The sequence below is a fragment of the Pleuronectes platessa genome, chromosome 10 (genome assembly GCF_947347685.1).
Source record: "Pleuronectes platessa chromosome 10, fPlePla1.1, whole genome shotgun sequence".
NCBI classification, from domain to species: Eukaryota; Metazoa; Chordata; class Actinopteri; order Pleuronectiformes; family Pleuronectidae; genus Pleuronectes; species Pleuronectes platessa.
In genome coordinates this window covers 5,173,241-5,195,213 of record NC_070635.1, presented here as the reverse complement: position 1 = coordinate 5,195,213, position 21,973 = coordinate 5,173,241, and the positions used below count along the sequence as shown (strand labels likewise).

Genomic DNA, 21,973 nt, shown 5'->3' with positions numbered 1-21,973 from the left:
TTTAGTCATGTTGAAATAGACGTTTTCAGTTAAAAGAAATGTTGGAAAAGTTTAATGAATTAATTAATTTACACCATAGTTAAAAGAACCCTGTTGTGTTTTTGACATTGTGGAGTAATGTTTTCTTCTTTTTGGAACCAGCACGTCTGATCAGTATTTACTTTATACACAGTAATGTAGAATATATCCTCCTTGTTTATCCATTCACCATCACAAGTGCATCATTCTACTCACATCTGACTTTAACCTCAGCTGGCTGTGACTTTCCACTTCCAATGTCATTGGTGGCTTCACAGCTGTACAGTCCACTGTCAGAGGGACTGGCTGAATTCACCCTGAAGGTCTGAGTCTGAGTCTGTTGGATGATTTCCTCTCTCCCATCAGTCGTCTTCCTCCAGGTGACAGAGCTCACTGGTGGGTTGGACTCGGCAGAACAGCTCAGTGTCAACGACACATTTTCCTTCACATCAAGACCAGGATTGGCTTGAACTGTCACATGGTTGGGACTGTCTGCAGTAACCAAAAATATAGAAAACAGAGAACTGTCAGAATTAACCACTTTCTAATAATGGTCTTTATAACATAGAATAACCTGCATAATATATGTTTTTATGTTTCATCAGGGTGTAAATCTAGGTAAGTTTGGAGACAGTGGATCAGGGATCACAATAACATGCAAACCGGTGAAAATACAACACTGCATGAAACCAAAATGTATACTATAAGAAACCATATAATTACTGGGAGTCACAAGGCTTCATATCAACATAAATATACTTTACTCTGGTGGATAAATTACAGAGATTTAAGTAAAAGTAGAAATATCGCAGAGCAAAAATACTCCATTACAAGTGTAGGCTCTGAATTCATAATTAAAATAAGCAGCACAGTAGTTTAAAGCGACAGCAGAGGCTGACATTTCACACACAAGCTGGAAGCAGATGATCAAAGTATTTGAATTACATAAAAATGATCGGAAACATCATAGTACTTACACAGTACTTGTATGCACACTGGTTGACTCTTATCCCCTCCACCAATGAGGTTTGAGGCTCTGCATCTGTAACAAGCTTCATCTGCTCTTTGTATTTTTAAACTCAGCTCTCGTCTGTTTGTGTTCTTCCACCAAGAGTCAGTTTGTTGGTTTTTGCTGCGGGACCAGGAGTAAGTCGTCGGGGCAGGATTGGCATCGGTGACACAGGTGAACGTGAGAGAACCACCAACTTTCACTTGGTTATCAGAAGAGCCACTGACAGAAATGCTCGTCTTCCTCGGCTTATCTGGAAAAAGGACCCAAGTGAAATGACCTTTATCTCAACAACAGCTGAATCTGAAGCAGAAGATTCTTTCAGGTTAATTCACAACCCAGATAGCACACGGATGTGGGCCACTTCAGGAAATGATCCATCACTTCTGGTCTTCTCCTGGCCCAGGACAAATCTGGACCAAGACACTTGCTATGTGAGTGACGGTCCACTAAGAATGTAATATTGTGAATACTATGCAGAAGATGTTAGTTCAGAATTCAAACTAAATCTATACATGATGACAAAGTTTGGGGACAAAGCTTTTGAAACAAGAGCCCTGAGATTTAAGTACTTACGGTTATAAATTCCTGAGGTGCTGTTGTTTCAACTATCAGAAGTAAAAATTAATGAAAAAACTGAATCACTGAAAAATACATGAGAAGATTTTTCTGCTGCATTGAAAAAAAATTTTATGGAAGATTTTGTCTGATTTGTTTGTTTAAAACAGAAAGCCGCAGCTGAAACACTCACATTTCACAACCAACTCCTTCTGCTCGCTGTCCTTTGAGCCCTCAGTGTTCTGGGCACGGCAGAAGTACCAGCCAGCGTCGGATGAAGTCACAGTAAACGTGTGGGAGAGAGAGTTGATGGGTCGTGAATACAGATTTTCTTCAGTGATTATTAACGCCTGAGGATTTGGGTAGGTCTTCATCAAGGTGAGAGTTGACTGTGGGAAACTTTCAACAGTGCAGTTGATGGTGATGGTCTGACCTTCTGTGACCTCAGAGCTCATAGACAGTTTAGGCTCAGTGGGCGGGTCTGTAGAGAGGAAGCAGAATCTTCTTTAAAGAAGGTGCATTATGATTTTATAGTTTTTCTTCAAATAAATGATGTTTGAGACGTTGCATGATTAATTTTCAATGATCCATCACTTCTGGTCTTCTCGTGGCCCAGGACAAATCTGGACCAAGAAACCTGCTATGTGAGTGACGGTCCACTAAGAATGTAACATTGTGAATACTATGCAGAAGATTTTAGTTCAATCATTTATTAAATCAATACACGAATGTGAAAGAGGTAAAATAACTGAAAATCACAGACACTCCACAAGTTGATGTTAATTCATACAGAGCAGCCCGGTGACACTGGTGGACATTTGATGGTTGTGGGAGGATGGAGCCAATCCCCAGCTGACTCTGGCTCTGAGAGGTCACCAGCGTATCACAGGGACGACATCCAGAGACAAATAACCATTCACACAATTTAGAGTTTCCAATGAACCTCATCCCAATCTGCATGTCTTTGGACTGTGGGGCGAAGCTGGAGTACTGGGAGAGAACTCATGTAGACTGGGAGAACATACAAACTTAACAGAAAGATCACAGCAAAGTTCGGATTCGAACCAGCAGCCTTCTTAGAATAATAATCATAACAGCAGGGTGTATTACCTAAAAAGCAGAACATCAATAAAATGAATTCATCAACTTACATTTAACAGTGACTTTAATATTCCGGATCAAATATTTGTCCTTGTTGTCCTGTGTTTGGCATGAAAACACCCTCCCATCATCCTGCCTGCTGGCTGTAAAGCTGAAGGTGGTGGTGGTTCTTTCATTATCCTGATGAGAGCCTGTGACCTGTGTCTGGTCGATCTGAGTCACATCTTGAATGTGAGGTCTTAAAGGACATGGACTTAAAGTGGAGCATGTGAGTGTGACCACGTGGGACTCCACCACAGCAGCTGGTCCCTCAAAAGTGAGCGGGCATCGGTTTACTGAGAATATGAAAGCAAGAGAAATGTGATGATGCGTCTACACAACAGCTAAATACAAATTGCGGAGGTGTCACTAAGAAAACATTATTTTAATAGAAGGGTTGATTTTTAAAGTTGAAGCCGACTTGACTGGGAAACTATGTGGAGTCAAGCTAAAGCCAAACTGCTCTAGAGTCATAACTGATCTAGAAGAGTTCAAACCATCGACGAAAAGTGAGGTCAAAGTGTCTAGATCGCCACCTGGTGCCTGACTGCGGTATAAATCTCACCTCCTGAATCTCAGTGAATGGGACATGGAGCAAACTAAAGAATCAAAATACTCATCAACTAAAATGATCTCAAAGATGGATTCTATAGTTTTTATCACTGTTGTATGTTCAAATGTTCATTTTCATGTACATTTGATTAATTAATAAATTTCATTGCTCGAGGCATGAAGGACACATTTGTCCACTAAATGTAATGTTATGTATATTCTGAAATGTATTATATGTATCATACATACCCGTAACGTTGAGGGTCACTTCTTCAGATGACCATCTGTCCCTCCCTTCGAATGTCAAAGAGTAATTTCCGCTGTCACTTCTTCTCAGGTCACAGATCAAAATACTGCACAGTGGCTTCGCCCCGGCAGAGTTAGCATTCTGCCAACTTGAAGATGGAGAACCGATGTAATTCACTCTGTTTGCAAAGTCAGGACTGACCGGACGTGTCGAGTTGTTTGTGCTGTAAATGACAGTGGATGTACAGTCTTTATCCTTTTCGACCCATAGTCTATCTTTCATCCAAAACCAGTTTGCATCATGATCATCAACATCTTCTGTGACTTGGCATTTAATTTCAAAGCAGGATCCCTCAGTAGCCAGCAGCCCACCAGGTTCTAGTTTAAAGGGACTTGTAGAAACATCTGTCGGTGAAAACACAAGTGGAGATAATCGGTTAATCTTTAATGCAAATGTTTGAAAAAAAAACATTATTTTAAAAGTGGATAAATAAAATCCTTACGTTTTATTAGGGCCAGAAGAACCAACCACTTGACTGTCTGAGCCTCCATCTCATGTGGGACTACAACTGGATTTCTGAAAATAATAAAAACTGAAAAGTGGATACAAACATCATAAGATCATAGAACTTTTTCTTTTTACAGTAAAATGTGTGATAAAAGTTATTTTTCAGCTTGTCTCAGAATTTACTTCTTCCTCTTTCCATTTATTTTACTGACCCTTAAAGTTGTCATGTTTTGTTCCTCATTTCAAGATGGTTGTGAACTTGTGGTTTTAAAACACAAAAGTCCCCTCACCTCTATGCAGAATTTGCATTTTATTAAAAGAATTTAAATGTAATTATTTTAAAAGGGAATATTTGGGCCACATGTTTTTGTTAATCTCAGAGTTCAGTTTCTTTTTAATAACTAAAATATTGTTTGTTTTGTGTTTTATATTTTACTTCATTTAACATTAGCTACTTGTTCAAATCACTTTAATTCAAAGAAACCACAGAACACATTTAAAATATGTTGACTGGAAACATAACTGTATCTTTATTAGATTTGAATTGTTGAACCTTTAGTCTGAAATATACTGTTCAAAAAGTCATATCTGGTTCTTTAGGTTCAACTCAGTCTTCAGGGAACTACGACGTCTGAAAATGATGTTTGAGTTTTCATTTGGAAAAAAGTATTTCAACTGAATGGAAGAAAAAGGGTTTTAAATAATTATTATGATTATTATTATGATTATTATTATTAATAATATTTTTAAGTGGTCTGGATACAAATTTTACTATGAAAAAAATCTTCTTCTTTTATTTACTGTAAATAAAACTTCTGAAACACTTTATTTTACTCTAGTAGGTAAACATCATGAGGAGATAAATAACCATAGAAGCTTGTTCTTACCTCAGAGGACCCACTTGTATCAGTCTGTCACACACAGCCTCACTCCGAGAATGAGACTTTACAGAAAAAGGAAGTTTTCACACTTTGAAAGGGGATGTAAAGAAATGATCATCATCCCCTGTCATGCAAGCCAGTAAACAGCTTCTTGTAGGTGTTATGATGACAGTGATGGTGTTTGCAGCTTCTCACAGTATCTGCACGCAGATGCACTTCACCCTCACTTCCTTTGTTGTAGTTTGTGGTGAAGTCTTGTTCACAGTCACAGAGCAGTTTTCAGTACGACGTATTTCTCTGGAGAATTTATGCTCACATAGTATTTACAGTGTCTCTATTTAAAACTTCATCTAACAATGTGAAAACGTATCAAAAGGGTTTGTGAAGAGTTGAATAAACATAAAAGTGCAGGTGAACAACACGTAAACAGGAAACATCTCACACAGAGAAAAGCATTTCACTCCCGAGAGCTGCAGCCACGATCTTCTCGGCATCGGCCGCCATTTCATCAATGGCGCCGTTCAGAGCTTGCAGCATGGCGGTGAAGGAGCGGCTGGCATAACGGGCGTGTCTGGGCATGACCATCTCCACCAGCTTTGATGACACCGTGGCCAAGTCCTGTTCTGCCGCCGCCAGCCGCCGCTTCACTTCCCCTTTAGTAACCTCCCCTGACAGTTAATAGAAATGCATCGCAAGATTATGTCCATATAATGATGCAATGCGTTTTGTGTGTACATGCATTCTTTAGAAACCCTTTCACACTGTGACATGTTCACAAATCCCACAATAATGTCAATAAACTTTAAAGTTCATGATTTGTTCCAATATATTTAATTTTTTATTTTGAGCTACAGGATATTTACATTTCAGGTTTGTGGGTTTGGATTAAGTTCACAACACTGGAAAGCACAAAAAAAACCATTCAGCAGTGATTCTCAGCATTTCTTGTCTAACTGCATGTCATTTATATAAATATAGATTATATAAAAAGTTATTAATACAATCATTTTACACTCACATTATTCACATTTTAAGTTGCAAAAAATTGATTTTAACCTTTTATCCCTCACATTTAGCTGAGTTCACTATTTTCCTCAAAACCTTAAATTAACAGTTTTTATTATTTATCCATTTTAGCTCAGTAGTGTAACTTCTGTGCCTTCTTGCTAACTAGTTTTAAAATACTCCAACTGGCAACACGGTTTAACACATGAACTCTTCAGACTCTCTGTGATGACTTATTGTGAATATAAACTTCCTCAGGCCCGAGGTAGCTGTAAAAAGCAGGACGAGAACATCTCGGGTCAAATCCTGACGTCAGAGTATGAACTCTCATCTTGGTGTGAGCTGCTGGAGTCTCTGTTGGTCGTCTGACGTCGGGGCGTCGCTGTGAATCTCACCTGTGGAAAGTTCAGCTCCACTTCACCTTCACTGGTGTGGTCGTCAAATAGAGTTGGAGATGTTGGTGCACGTGCAGTTGCATCACTAATGTTTTCATAGTCCTGCAGGCTCTCTGGTTCATTTTAGGATGAGAGCGGAGGAAGTTTATAGATTATTTGTGTGACAATTTCTGGAATGAATTCAACTCATAGCAAAACATAGAGACTGATATAACAAAATGAGAGGTCACGGTTCCTGACCTTTAAACTCGTGTTGGCTTGGACACCTTCGCATACACAGGGTCTTCTTCCACCTTTCTTTGCTTCTTCCTTGAAAAACAAATATCAACATGACGTTTGCTGATCAATAAAACATTTGTTGTTCTGGTATGGTAACAAATGATTAAATTCTCACTTTAGCTTATTCTTATAGTTCAGAGGAGCGTAGTTGACAGAATCCTCCTCGGTGTTTCCATCTTGCTGTCTTGTGGGGTTTTGTGCAGAGGCAGCCTGAGCAGATGCAGACAGAAAACATCAGTGATTATCAAGCAGCAACTGAATCACTTCATTAATGCTCTAAAATGGATGCTGTACAGGTTGTCTTTTCATCACTGGGCCCAGTATACTGAGATATAAGTGCACTGATAGACAGCTACTGACAGGGCAAACAGTGAGGGCAGGATATGGAAGAACAAGGAGGGAAAAGCAACAGCTTGAACAGTAAAAGACACATCTGCCTGTAGAGCCAGATTAATACTGATGATAGAAGATGGAAGGCAGCAGCTCTACATGGTCAATTTGAGGGGTTGTAGATATCCTGATAGATTATTTATTCCTAATTTTGTATCTAATGTGCACATGTTGTTGTCTTGTTTCAGATCCTTGCATTGTGTGTTCTCAAAACAAAAGAAATAACAGATTCTGGGACTTCAGAGGTTTTATAATATCACCATTAAAACATATTTGATAACATATTATTGAAACTATGACATAATTTAGAGTATTTAGAAGAATTATTAGTTTTATAGCCGTAACAGGTCAGAAGTGGTGAAGCAGAGGCTTAAATATCCTGAATCGTATACCTGTACTCTGCTTAATCCAGTGGTTCTGTCATGCCCCACCCGTTCCCCCACCCCAACAAAATGGGCCAAGTTTAACATGTGTATTTACATAAAATACACATGAATATTAAATCCACATTACTTTCAGGAATTTCTGATGTGCAAAATTTTTTTTTTTTCAAACAACTTTTTGTGACATTTGTCCCTTTAAAAATAAAAAGTGCCATAACTTTGCTAAAATTTAACCTAATTGATGTACTTTAGGTGACATTTATCTCTACATCCCTCCATCAGTCTGTACTTTTTCAATAATATAGAAAAAATGTATTCAATTATAATCACTTTATTACAAAGATGATAAAGCTCAACCAAAAAGAACACATGCATGTGACTGAGTTGTAATGTTTCTAAGTGTCTTCTTAATTTGTTGGTTCTCATAGAGATTTCAGACATAAAATACACACTGGTCTGTCCTCATGTCCTACCACATTGACTGTGAACCCAAGAGCAAGACAGGCTTCATCGTACTCTCTTTTCAACTTGGTTTTTGAACACTGTCTCTTGGTTGTTCCTGACCGGCTGCTTCATGTGAACGAGCTCTGATCTCACAGTGTTGTCTTAACCCGGGACTCACCTGGGGCAGATTCGTAAGGCTGTAAACAAGGTTGATGTCGGTTGGAGGCCTGTGGAATATAAAAGGTCTTTAAGAATAAACATATGCATACAGAGTGAATGACTATTATAAATAACAGGGCAGACTTTCATTGTGCTATTTATGTCAAAGGATCTCGAAAATAAATGGATGCTTTGACTCCAGCATGAGCAGCAGTCCATGTCTGACTCTGTCCCACACAGTGTTCCTTGTCCTGGCTGGGGACAGTGTGTTGAGTGGGTGTGGTCTTACGTGCTGTCTGGAAGAGGCTGGTGTCGTTGGGCCTCTGGACGTCTCAACTGCTCTGATAAGAGGTCGTCTCTGCTCCTGAAAGGCTCCGCAGAGACATTCTCATTCGTCAGAGTCCTCCTCCTGGTTCCAATAGACCAACCCTTAAATTATGTTAACACACATACACACACATACACACACAGACACACACACACAGGATATGTCACTTCTGTCCGGAGGTTTTCAATAGAGAAGTAGAATGGCTAAAACCAATGTGTCATTACCAAAAAACCAGAAGGGGATTTGGTGTGTGTTGTTCCTTGATGAATAGATTTCTTCTTCCTGAGTCTGAAAACATAGAGGGAAATGATGTGGTTACACATGTCGAACCATCTCTGAAATGTGTTTATTTAATCAAATGCACTTGTTATTCATTCACCTTAAAACTACGACGATTAAAATGATGATCATCAGGACAAATAGAGCAGGAAGGAGGAACTTCAGGATGTGCAGAGAGTTTCCTGTGGTTGGAAGAGAGAGCATCAAATAGAGCTTGACCTTTGACCTTTGGCAGCCACATCAGTGTGTTTGTGCGAAGGACGTAGGACGTAGGACATATGGACGGACAACAATAAAACATGATCTGATATGAACCTCCCACATGTCTCCTGAGCAATAAAACACACAGTTATCAGACCTTGAAATTCACTCACGTTCAAACAGATGGACGGGATCAGACAAACTTTGATCTACTTCATTTTGTGCGATGCAGTAGTAGACTCCTGACTGGTTTGAGTACACTGTGTGGTTTTGATGCTCTGACACAACTTCATCCTGTTCCTCTCCCTGACTCTTCCTGTACCATGAGTAGTGTTGGACTGGGGGAAAGCTGTGACTGAAGCAGCTCAGCATCACGTCAAGCTCCTCCCGTCAAGCTCCTGCTTCTCTGCCGACTCCGTGATGTGTGTGTGTTTTGGAGAAACTAGCCGGGAAATTCAGGAGAAAAGACAACGACATTTTCTGAACATCATCAAAGATCAAACATGAATAACACAACAAGTGAAGTGACATTATTACTGCTCTTTCAAACCAGACTGAGAAGAATGTGAAACTTTAAATGGGAGAATAAAACAGACTGGTTTTAGATTGACCTGGTGAAACTTGAAATTTTTTTCTCAGCAATTTCTTTTTGAAACAATCTACAGCAACAGATTTTAGGTTTCTGTTCCTTTTTTAAATACAACATTTTTTATCAGGTTTGCTAAACGTTATCTTGAATGAAGCACCCTGTTGTGTTTTTGACATTGTGGAGTAATGTTTTCTTCTTTTTGGAACCAGCACGTCTGATCAGTATTTACTTTATACACAGTAATGTAGAATATATCCTCCTTGTTTATCCATTCACCATCACAAGTGCATCATTCTACTCACATCTGACTTTAACCTCAGCTGGCTGTGACTTTCCACTTCCAATGTCATTGGTGGCTTCACAGCTGTACAGTCCACTGTCAGAGGGACTGGCTGAATTCACCCTGAAGGTCTGAGTCTGAGTCTGTTGGATGATTTCCTCTCTCCCATCAGTCGTCTTCCTCCAGGTGACAGAGCTCACTAGTGGGTTGGACTCGGCAGAACAGCTCAGTGTCAACAAAACATTTTCCTTCACATCAAGACCAGGATTGGCTTTAACAGTCACATGTTTGGGACTGTCTGCAGTAACCAAAAATATAGAAAACAGAGAACTGTCAGATTTAACCACTGTCCAATGTATTGGTCTTTATAATATAGAAATCCTGAATAATATATGTTTTTTATTTCATCAGGTTGTAAACCAAGATAGGTTTAGAGACAGTGGACTAAGGAGCACATTAACATGCAAACTTGTGATAACAATACATTGCTTTACACAATTAAACACAAATTATATTATAAGAACAATTTCAACTGCTTAAAGTCACAAGGCTTCATATGACAGAGATTTATCTACTTTAGTTCATTAATTTCTCAGGTGCTATTGTTTCAACTTCAGAAGTAAAAATTTATGAAAAAACTGGAGCACTGAAAAATTACATGAGAACAATTTTCTTCTGCAACGATAGTTTTTCATGGAATTTGTTTGATTTGTTTGTTTAAATAAAGCTGCAGCTGAAACACTCACATTTCACCACCAACTCCTTCTGCTTGCTGTCCTTTGAGCCCTCAGTGTTCTGGGCACGGCAGAAGTACCAGCCAGCGTCGGCTGAAGTCACATTAAACGTGTGGTAGAGAGAGTTGATGGGTCGTGAATGATGATTATTATCAGTGATTATTAAAGCGTGATTATTTGTGTTGATCTTCATCAAGGTGAGAGTTGACTGTGGGAAACTTTCAACAGTGCAGCTGACGGTGATGGTCTGACCTTCTGTGACCTCTGACCTCATAGACAGTAGAGGTTCAGTGGGCGGGTCTGTAGAGAGGAAGCAGAATCTTCTTTAAAGAAGGCACATTATGATTTTATTGTTTTTCTTCCCTCAATGTCAACAACACCAGGATTGTTAGGAACTGTCTGCAGTAACCAAAAATAAAGAAAATAGAGAACTGTCAGATTTAACATCTGTCCAATTAATAATAATTAATAACCCTGCATAATATATGTTTATTTTATTTCATCAGGGTAAGTTTGGAGACAATGGACTAGGGAGCACAATAACATGCAAACCTGTGAAAACATTTCATTGCATGACACCACAATTTATACTATAAGAAAACGTATAACTGCTTAAATTCACAAGGCTTCAATATCAACAGAATTATATTTGACTCTTTTTGAAGAATTACAGAGATTTAAGTAAAAGTTAAACTATCGCAGTACAAAAATACTCCATTACAAGTATAGGCCCCGAATTCATAATTTAAATAAGCAGCACAGTAGTTTATCAGGAGTATTCATTAAGTGGCAGAGTGGCACCACGTAATATTTCTTGATCGTTATTATTAATAATTTATAGATTAAATTACTTTATACAGGGTCTGGTAGTTTATTGATATTTTCTAAGCTCACAGAACTTAATCAAATAGACACATTTACTTGAGGTCATTCATTTCTCAATTTTGTTTCAATTGTCAGAAGTAATTCTTTATAGAAAAGTACATGAGAAAAGCTAGTTTTGCATAGATATATTTCTTTATTGGAATTTTTTGTTTGATCTGTTTTGTTCGAAAAAAAGAGCAGCAGCTGAAACACTCACATTTCACCACCAACTCCTTCTGCTTGCTGTCCTTTGAGCCCTCAGTGTTCTGGGCACGGCAGACGTACAAGCCAGCGTCGGCTGAAGTCACAGTAAACGTGTGGTAGAGAGAGTTGATGGGTCGTGGATTAAGATTATTATCAGCGATTATAAAAGACTGATATGTGTTGGTCCTCATCAAGGTGAGAGTTGACTGTGGGAAACTTTCAGCAGTGCAGGTGACGGTGATGGTCTGACCTTCTGTGACATCAGACCTCATAGACAGTTTAGGTTCAGTGGGCGGGTCTGTAGAGAGGAAGCAGAATCTTCTTTAAAGAAGGCACATTGTGATTTTGTTGTTTTTTTCCCTCACCGCAATGACACATTTTCATTCACCTCAACACAAGGATTGGCTTGAACTTTCAAATTGTTGGGACTGTCTGCACTAACCAAAAAAATATAGAAAACAGAGAACTGTCACATTTAACCACTGTCCTACATAATGGTCTTTATATTAGAAAATAACGAGCATAATATGAGTTTTTTTTATTTCATCAGGGTGTAAATCAAGATAAATTTGGAGATAGTGGACTAGGGAGCACAATAACATGCAAACCTGTCAAATTGCATGAAACCAAAATGTATTCTATTAGAAAATGTATAACTGCTTAAAGTCACGAGTCACTTCATATCATCAGAATAATATTTTACTCTAGTAGAAGAATTACAGAGATTTAAGTAAAAGTATAAATATCGCAGTACAAAAATACTTCATTACAAGTATAGGCTCTGAATTCATAATTTAAATAAGCAGCACAGTAGTTTAGCAGGAGTATTCATTAAGTGGCAGAGTGGCACCACGTAACATTACTAGATCATTATTATTTATAATTTATAGATTAAATGACTTTATATAGGATCTGGTGGTTTATTGATATTTTCTAAACTCTACAGTACTTAATCAAATAGACACATTTACTTGAGGTCATTCATTTCTCAGGTGCTATTGTTTCAACTGTCAGAAGTAATTCTTAATAGAAAAGTACATGAGAAAAGCGAGTTTTGAGTAGATAGATTTTTTTAAAGGAATTGTTTTTGTTTGATCTGTTTTGTTCGAAAAAAAGCAGCAGCTGAAACACTCACATTTCACCACCAACTCCTTCTGCTTGCTGTCCTTTGAGCCCTCAGTGTTCTGGGCACGGCAGACGTACAAGCCAGCGTCGGATGAAGTCACAACAAACGTGTGGGAGAGAGAGCTGATGGGTCGTGAATGATTTTTATTATCAGCGATTATAAAAGCCTGATTTCTGTTGGTCCTCATCAAGGTGAGAGTTGACTGTGGGAAACTTTCAACAGAGCAGCTGATGGTGATGGTCTGACCTTCTGTGACCTCAGACCTCATAGACAGTATAGGTTCAGTGGGCGGGTCTGTAGAGAGGAAGCAGAATCTTCTTTAAAGAAGGCACATTATGATTTTATTGTTGTTCTTCCCTCTAGTCATTGTTACATAGGTTTCTTTTAAATGTAAAAGTTCTGCAGAGCAAAAAATGTAACAATCAGTGGTAAAGGGAGCTCCTCTCCTGAAGCTCCTGAACTCCTCTTCATCAGTCCAGCTGATATGATTTATTGTACTAAGACAGAGTTGGGGGACAAAGCTTTTGAAACAACAGCCCTGAGTCTCTGAAACAGTCCGAACGAGGACATACAGCAGACTGAGTCAGGAGCTGGATACATACTTTTATCTTTCTTCATTCACTGATTTCATGTAGGTCTGGTTTTTATTCCTTTATTTATTCTTCTTCTGATTTTTGTAGCCGACTTGACTGGGAAACTATGAAGAGTGAAGCTTTAGCCAAACTGCTCTAAAGTCATAACTGATCTAGAATAGTTCAAACCATCGACTGAAAGTGAAGCCAAAGAGTCTAGATTGCCGCCTGGTGCCTGACTGTGGTATAAATCTCACCTCCTGAATATTAGTGAGTGGGACATGGACCACACCTAAAAGTCGAAATACACATCAACTAAAATGATCTCAAAGATGGATTCTGTCGTTTTTATCACCGTTTAATGTTCAAATGTTCATTTTTCATATACGTTTGGTTATTCATTATATTTCCAACCAGAGGAGCCTTGGTTGCTTTTTATTTTATGTATATTTTAATATTCCAATTTTGAATTTACATACATTCAACAGGATTTCCAGGATCACTTGTAGAAACATCTGTCGGTAAAAACACAAGTGGAGAAGTCAGTTAATCTCTAATTATGCAAATGTTGGTAAAAATACAAAACATGGTTTGAAAGTGGAGAAATAAAATCCTTACGTTTTATTAGGGCCAGAAAAACTAACCACGTGACTGTCTGAGCCTCCATCTCATGTGGGACTACAACTGGATTCCTGAAACAAATAAAAACTGAAAAGTGGATAAAAACATCATAAGATCACAGAACTTTCTCTTTTTACTGAAAAATGTGTGTTAAAATTTATTTTTAATTTTGTCTCAGAATTTCCTTCTTTCTCATTTCATTTCTTTTACTGACAAAATTAGACTTGTCTTTGTTGTCTTTGTTTTGTTCCTCATATCACGATGGTTGTGAAGTTGTGATTTGAATAAACAAAGTCACCTCACCTCTACACAGAATTTGTCGTTAATTAAAAAAACTTAAATGTAATTATTTTGAAATGGAATATTTGTGCCACCTATTTTGTTAATCCACGAGTTCAATTTATTTTTCCTTTAATAACTAAAATATAGTTGTTTTCTGTTTTCTGTTTTAAGTTTATTTGACATTAGCTACTTGTTCAAATCTCTTTTATTCAAAGAAACCCCAGAACACATTTAAAATATGTTGACTGGAAACATAACTGTATCTTTATTACATTTAAATTGCTGAACCTTTAGTCTGAAATAAACTGTTTAAAAAGTCATATCTGTCTCTTTGGGTTCATCTCAGTCTTCAGGGAACTACGACATCTGAAACTGATGTTTGAGTTTTCATTTGGAAAAAATCATTTCAACTGAATGGAAGAAAAAGGGTTTTAAATTATTATGAATTTTATTAAGAATAAAATCATATTGTTTGTAATCAGTGTATTTACTGTAAATAAAACTTCTGAAACACTATATTTTACTCTAGTAGATTAACATCATGAAGAGATAAATAACCATAGAAGCTTGTTCTTACCTCAGAGGACCCACTTGTATCAGTCTGTCACACACAGCCTCACTCCGAGAATGAGACTTTACAGAAAAAGGAAGTTTTCACACTTTGAAAGGGGATGAAAAGAAATGATTATCATCCCCTGTCATGCAAGCTAGAAAACAGCTTCTTGTAGGTGTTCAGATTACAGTGATAGCATTTGCAGCTTCTCACAGTATCTGCTGGCAGATGCACTTCACCCCCACTTCCTTTGTTGTAGTTTGTGGTGAAGTCTTGTTCACAGGTACAGACCATTTTCCATTACTACATATTTATTTGGAGAATTAATGCTGACATAGTCTTCACAGTGTCTCTATTTAAAACTTCATCTAACAATGTGAAAACGTATCTGTGGCAGTGGTGCTTTCCACGGGGCTCTCCAACACACAGCCAGAGACGAAATGATCACTTTTCCACATCTTTATTGTCATCACACACGTGCACAAACAAATAAGCTTCAACACACACAAAGTGACCAGCTTCCAGCTTTAGTCCGGCCTCAGTCTCTTCAGTTTGTGAGTCTCTGAGGCGCCATGAGGCAGCGAATGATTTCACTCCTCCTCCCCGAGAGCTGCAGCCACGATCTTCTCGGCATCAGCCGCCATTTCATCAATGGTGCCGTTCAGAGCTTGCAGCATGGCGGTGAAGGAGCGACTGGCATAACGGGCGTGTCTGGGCATGGCCATCTCCACCAGCTTTGATGACACCGTGGCCAAGTCCTGTTCTGCCGCCGCCAGCCGCCTCTTCACTTCCCCTTTGGTAACCTCCCCTGACAGCACACAGGTGCGCAGCCCTTTAAGTCTCGGGGGTTCCACGCCTCGCTGTCGGGCCAGTCGCTCGACTGATTTTTCATCCAGGCACAGAGATAACTGAGCTTTCGTCAGGATCTGCACCGCTACACTCGAGTCCACCATAGAAGACACCGGGGGGGACGGGAACGGCAGACATCCCACCAGATAGCGACGCAGAGGCCCATACCAGAGCTTTGAAGGCCTCCTTTTTCTGGGTGACCAGGAGTGAGGTAAGCGTCGGGAGAGCCAAGAGAAGGGCTTGGGCTCGGATCTCTGGAAGGTCTTTGCCCAAGTCGTCCAACAGACCAGGGAAGTCAGACTTCTCCAGGGTGGAGGGTCTGACCACGTAGACTTTAGGCTGCGTCACACCCTTTGACCTCAGTTTTTACAGACTGGCTTTCAACTTCTCTTCAAGGCTTTTCTCTGGATCTCCCATTGAAGCTAGAAGAACCCAGTACACCGTTTGTCTCTGTCCCTCAGGTTCGATTGAGGAGGCAGGTCCCACAGGCGGAAGTCAGGGTGTTTAGGGTCAGGGTAGCCTGCCACCTCCTCTGAGGCCACAGGGTTGAAGCAGGAGCCGCCCCCTCATCCCCAGGTCCGAGGCCACGGAGGGAGTTGATGAAGCAGTCTTTTCCATCACCGCGGTTTCCCACCATCGCCAAGTTGATCCTACTGATCAAGAGATCTTCTACCGTGTCCCTGACATCTGATAACTTATTGCTGTCTATGGATTCTTTCAGAGTCTCAAGGAAACTCAGGCCTTTGAAAACATCAGCCATTTCTGCAGAGAGACACAAAGTGAATTATTAGAAGAGTCACAACAAGTCCTTTGATAAAGAACAGATATGATGTATACTATCTATCATCTATCCACTAATTCCACTAATCTCTCTCTATCTATTTAGTCTGTCTGTTGTTAAGGGCCCAAGGAAGTGCAGTGTGGAACTTGTTGTGATTTGGACACGCAATACTTTCAATAATAAGCTGATGAACTTTGAATAAACAGGCGACCAGTGCTCTGCAGCAGAGGCGACTGGGACCATCAACGGTTCTGTGGACTGAGTCCTACAGTCGGCCTTTAGTTGCTGTGGCAAATCAAACAGGCACGTTTACAACTGGCTCTGGTAACAACAGATAAAACAGGTGTCTTTGCAGTAGTAATGATAAAGAATTAACTTAGAGGAAACCTGAACTAAAAAGTTAAATAATAATAAAATATTAATATTATATTTTTAAGCAGTACTGTTAGTGGTGGAAAGTAAACATATAAATATTCTCCAGAACTGTACATTTCTTGTTTTTTAATTATACTTCTTCTCTACAACTTATGACCCTTCACCTGTCTTTAGTTGTTCAGGAGAGCATGACCCAGACAGATGCCTTCATCTGAAGCAACTTAATCAGCTCCATGCAGGTCCGGACCTCGCTATTATTATAAAATGTGTGTATGTGGGCGATGGGTGAGTGAGTAGGCAGTTGAGTGGATCATCTTCATTTGATTTGTGTGTGATATTTTGGGTTATAAGTTATTCGAAAGTAAGGTTAGTTTGTAATGCTCTTCATGGTCTTTCTTTGCATTTCAGTCTGCCCTCTTTGTCTAATTTAGCACCAACACAGACACCCGCATATCACTTCACCTAGTTAAACCTTCAGCCCGCTATCGGTCATAAAGCAACTTCAGAAGAAGGGGGAGGGGGGCTGCTATCTTTAGAGGGGCAGCGACCACTAAGGGGCCCACAGGAAGGTGTTACTCTTTTGGCAATCCACCATTTTGAGAGCACCCTGATTTACATAGGCACAGACACACTCATATACACATCTTTGTTTAGTTAATACGTTGTTAGTCATTTGTATTTTCATACTTTATTATATTCATAAAAAATGTTTTTCTTTCACAAAGGTTGTTTCATTAATGTTGCATAACTGAATTTTGCCAACCTCTACATGTCAAGAACTCCATAACCTCCACTGTTCATTATAGAATCTTTAAAGGTAAATATTGTGATTTCGAATTGAACTATATTGAAATGAGACTGATCTTGATCAATCTTTTCACTTCCTTTGAAGGTTGGTGCCCAAAGTAACTTTAACCAATTAAAGTTATGATTTAATATTAATATTTTAAATATTAATGTTTTACATTTTATTTTGATAACCAAATTTATTGAATGCCTAAAGGCACACCATTCTATGGTATCACTTTTTAAGCATTATTGCACAACATGTGTCAGAATCTGTACTTTTACTTTGGATACTCAAGAGTTTAAGTTCAGGATAAAGTCATATCCTTGATTTTATTTTACTCAATACTTAACTCAAATAAATCTAAGGTTTACATGGTCCGTTAATAGAAATGCATCACAAAATACCCTGCTTTTCATGATGCATTGCATTTTGTGTGTTGATGCATTCTTCAGAAACGCTTCCACGCAGTGACATGTTCACAAATCCCACAATAATGTCAATAAACGTTAAAGTTTATAATTTGTTCCAACATTTTTCATTTTATTTTGAGCAACAGGATATTTACATTTCATGTGTGTGGGTTTGGATTAAGTTCACAACACTGGAAAGCAAAAAAACAACATTCAGCAGTGATTCTCAGCATTTCTTGTCTAACTGCATGTCATTTATATATATAGATTATATAAAAAGTTATTATACAATCATTTTACATTCACATGATTAACATTATAAGTTGCAAAATATGGATTTTAAACGTTTATCCCTCACATTTTGCTATGCTCACTGTTTTCCCAAAAACCTTTATTAACATTTTCAAATATTTATCCATTTTAGCTCAGTAATGTAACTTTTGTGCCTTCTTGCTAACTAGTTTTAAATTACTCCTAATGGCAACACCCAGGTTTTTGTTGTAGCTGCATAAGGTTTGTTGACCAGTTAACATTACTGTAGATTTACGGCTACGACCTATTTCGCTCAACTCATGAACTCTTCAGACTCTCTGTGATGACTTATTGTGAATATAAACTTCCTCAGGCTCGAGGTAGCTGTAAAAAGCAGGACGAGAACATCTCTGGTCAAATCCTGATGTTACAGTAAAGACTCTCATCTTGGTGTGAGCTGCTGGAGTCTCTGTTGGTCGTCTGACGTCGGGGCGTCGCTGTGAATCTCACCTGTGGAAAGTTCAGCTCCACTTCACCTTCACTGGTGTGGTCGTCAAATAGATTTGGAGATGTTGGTGCACGTGCAGCTGCATCACTAATGTTTTCATAGTCCTGCAGGATCTCTGGTTCATTCTAGGATGAGAGACGAGAGAGTTTATAGATTATTGAGAAATTCTGGATTTAATCCACATTAAAATTTGTACAAGACTCACATCTGATTCATTCAGGACTTGCAGACGTTTTCCTTGATTTCATTGTTTTGTTTGTTGCACAGAATAAATGGGTGAAGGGGAGGTTTCATCTTCTGACGATTTTTGTTTCTTCTAACCACATGATTATCAAGCAGCAACTGAATCTCTTCATTCATGCTCTAAAATGGATGCTGTACAGGTTGTCTTTTAATCACTGGCCCCAGTATACTGAGATATAAGTGTACTGATAGACAGCTACTGACAGGGCAAACAGTGAGGGCAGGATATGGAAGAACAAGGAGGGAAAAGCAACAGCTTGAACAGTAAAAGACACATCTGCCTGTAGAGCCAGATTAATACTGATGATAGAAGATGGAAGGCAGTAGCTCTACATGGTCAATTTGAGGGGTTGTAAATATCCTGATAGATTATTTATTCATAATTTTTAGATCTAATGTGCACATGTTGTCTTGTTTTAGATCCTTGCATCGTGTGTTCTCAAAATGAAACAAATGGGACTTTGGAGGCTTTGTAATATCACCATTAAAACATATTTGATTCCATATTATTGAAATTATGACATAATTTAGAGTTTTTAGAAGAATTAGGAGTTTTACAGCTGTAACAGGTCAGAAGTGATGAGGCAGAGGCTTAAATATCCTGAATCTTATTCCTAAACTCTCCATAATCACTGTTTCCTACGATTTCCAAAATATACAAATAGACAATTAGAAATAGATTTAGAAGTTTCAACGACTGGTAGTTAAATAATTTACAAATCTATTGTGCTAAGACAAGGTTCTGAAAACAGGCCACCATGACCAAACGATGAGTAATTTCTGTCCAATTGTTTTCAAAAAAGAAGTAGAATTGATTAAACAAATGTTTCACTACCGAAAAACCAGAAGGGGATTTGATGTTTGTTGTTCCTTGTTGAACAGATTTCCTCCAGTATCTGAAAACATAGAGGGACATGATGTGGTGAAACAAGCCAGACCATCTCTGACATGTATTTATTTAACTTGATCAAATGCACTTCTTATTCATTCAGCTTAAATTTACCACAATTACACTGATAATCATCAGGAGAAGTAGAGCAACAACGAGGAACCTCAGGTTCTCCAGATAGTTTCCTGTGGTTGGAAGAGAGAGCATCAAATAGAGCTTGACCTTTGACCTTTGGCAGCCACATCAGTGTGTTTGTGCGAAGGACGTCGGACATAGGACGTATGGACAGACAACCAGAAAACATGATCTGATATAAACCTCCCACATGTCTCCTGAACAATAGAACACACAGTTACAAGGCCTTGAAATCCACTCACGTTCAAACAGATGGACGGGATCAGACAAACTTTGATCTACTTCATTTTGTGCGACGCAGTAGTAGACTCCTGACTGGTTTGAGTACACTGTGTGGTTTTGATGCTTTGACTCAAGTTCATCCTTTATCTCTCCCTGACTCTTCCTGTACCATGAGTAGTGTTGGACTGGGGGAAAGCTGTGACTGAAGCAGCTCAGCATCACGGAGCTCCTCCCGTCAAGCTCCTGCTTCTCTGCCGACTCCGTGATGTGTGTGTGTTTTGGAGAAACTAGCCGGGAAATTCAGGAGAAAAGACAACGTCATTTTCTGAACATCATCAAAGATCAATGCCATGTAAGAGAGACTCTCATTTCTCCTGTGAGGAGAGAAGCATACGGAAGCTCATTCGCAGTCACTCAAGCATGACATTTCTGACTAGAGTTTTTGGGAAGGTAGACATGATAGATACCCAAATTAACGTGTAGAAGCACTACCAAAGTGGAATTTTCATAAGATGTCCCCTTTAAATGAATCAAGTTATGACAACAGACCACTTAAGTCATGTTGTTATAGACGTTTTCAGTTGAAAGAAATGTTGGATAAGTTTAATCAATTAATTAATTGGAGTAATGTTTTCTTCTTTTTGCAACCAGCACGTCTGTTCAGTATTAACTCTTGCAAGAACTTAATCAAATAGACGCATTTACTTTACGTCATTCATTTCTCAGGTACTTTTGTTTCAACTGTCAGAAGTAATAGTTAATGGAAAAATACATGAGAAAAGTTACATCTGGAGCGATTGACTTTTTAAAGGAAAGTTTTGGTTTGATCTGTTTGGTTGAAAAAAAAGCTGAAACACTCACATTTCACCACCAACTCCTCCCACTCGCTGTCCTTTGAGCCCTCAGTGTTCTGGGCACGGCAGACGTACAAGCCAGCGTCGGCTGAAGTCACATTAAACGTGTGGGAGAGAGAGTTGATGGGTCGTGAATTAAGATTATTTTCAGTGATTATTTCAGCCTGATTATTTGTGTTGATCGTCATCAAGGTGAGAGTTGACTGTGGGAAACTTTCAACAGTGCAGTTGACGGCGATGGTCTGACCTTCTGTGACCTCAGAACTCATAGACAGTATAGGTTCAGTGGGCGGGTCTGTAGAGAGGAAGCAGAATCTTCTTTAAAGAAGGCACATTATGATTTTATTGTTTTTCTTCCCTCACTGTCAACAACACATTTTCATTCACCACAACACAAGGATTGGCTTGAACTGTCACATTTTTGGGACTGTCTGCAGGAACCACAAATATAGAAAACAGAGAACTGTCACATTTAACCATTGTCCAATATAATGGTCTTTATAATACAGAATAACCTGCATAATATGTGTTTTTATGTTTCATCAGGGTGTAAATCAAGGTAAGTTTGGATATAGTGGACTAGGGAGCACAATAACCAAAATGTATTCTATTAGATAACGTATAACTGCTTAAAGTCACAAAGCTTCATATCAACAGAGTTATATTTTATCAGAGTTGAAGAATTACAGAGATTTAAGTAAAAGTAGAAATATCGCAGTACAAAAATACTCCATTACAAGAATAGGCCCTGAATTCATAATTTAAATAAGCAGCACAGTAGTTTATCAGGAGTATTCATTAAGTGGCAGAGTGGCACCACGTAACATTACTGGATCATTATTATTGATAATTTATAAATTAAATGACTTTATATAGGGTCTGGTAATTTATTGATATTTTCTAAGCTCTACAGTACTAAATCAAATAGACATATTTACTTTAGGTTATTCATTTCTCAGGTGCTATTGTTTCAACTGTCAGAAGTAACAGTTAAATAAAAAAATACATGAGAAAACCTACTTTTGCTTAGCTAGTCTTTTTAAAGGAAGATTTGGTTTGATCTGT

The 21,973-nt window shown here is 38.6% G+C and overlaps 2 protein-coding genes and 1 pseudogene across 2 annotated transcripts; all 3 read right to left on the bottom strand.

Annotated features, from left to right (window-relative positions):
- On the bottom strand, positions 1-21,197 carry LOC128450185 (B-cell receptor CD22-like). Its single transcript, XM_053433705.1, has 2 exons — positions 20,916-21,197; positions 1-510 (listed from the first exon to the last, which is right to left on the bottom strand). Exons 1-2 carry the CDS (start codon positions 21,175-21,177, stop codon positions 227-229), a joined length of 546 nt encoding a protein of 181 aa, XP_053289680.1. The 5' UTR covers positions 21,178-21,197; the 3' UTR covers positions 1-226.
- On the bottom strand, positions 1,454-5,074 carry LOC128450154 (sialic acid-binding Ig-like lectin 5). The gene is made up of 5 exons (XM_053433657.1): positions 4,919-5,074; positions 4,027-4,100; positions 3,527-3,928; positions 2,737-3,021; positions 1,454-2,066 (listed from the first exon to the last, which is right to left on the bottom strand). Exons 2-5 carry the CDS (start codon positions 4,073-4,075, stop codon positions 1,747-1,749), a joined length of 1,056 nt encoding a protein of 351 aa, XP_053289632.1. The 5' UTR covers positions 4,076-4,100; positions 4,919-5,074; the 3' UTR covers positions 1,454-1,746.
- LOC128450158 (interferon-inducible GTPase 5-like) lies at positions 15,191-16,209 on the bottom strand (annotated as a pseudogene).
- Positions 21,198-21,973: the final 776 nt, after the last annotated feature.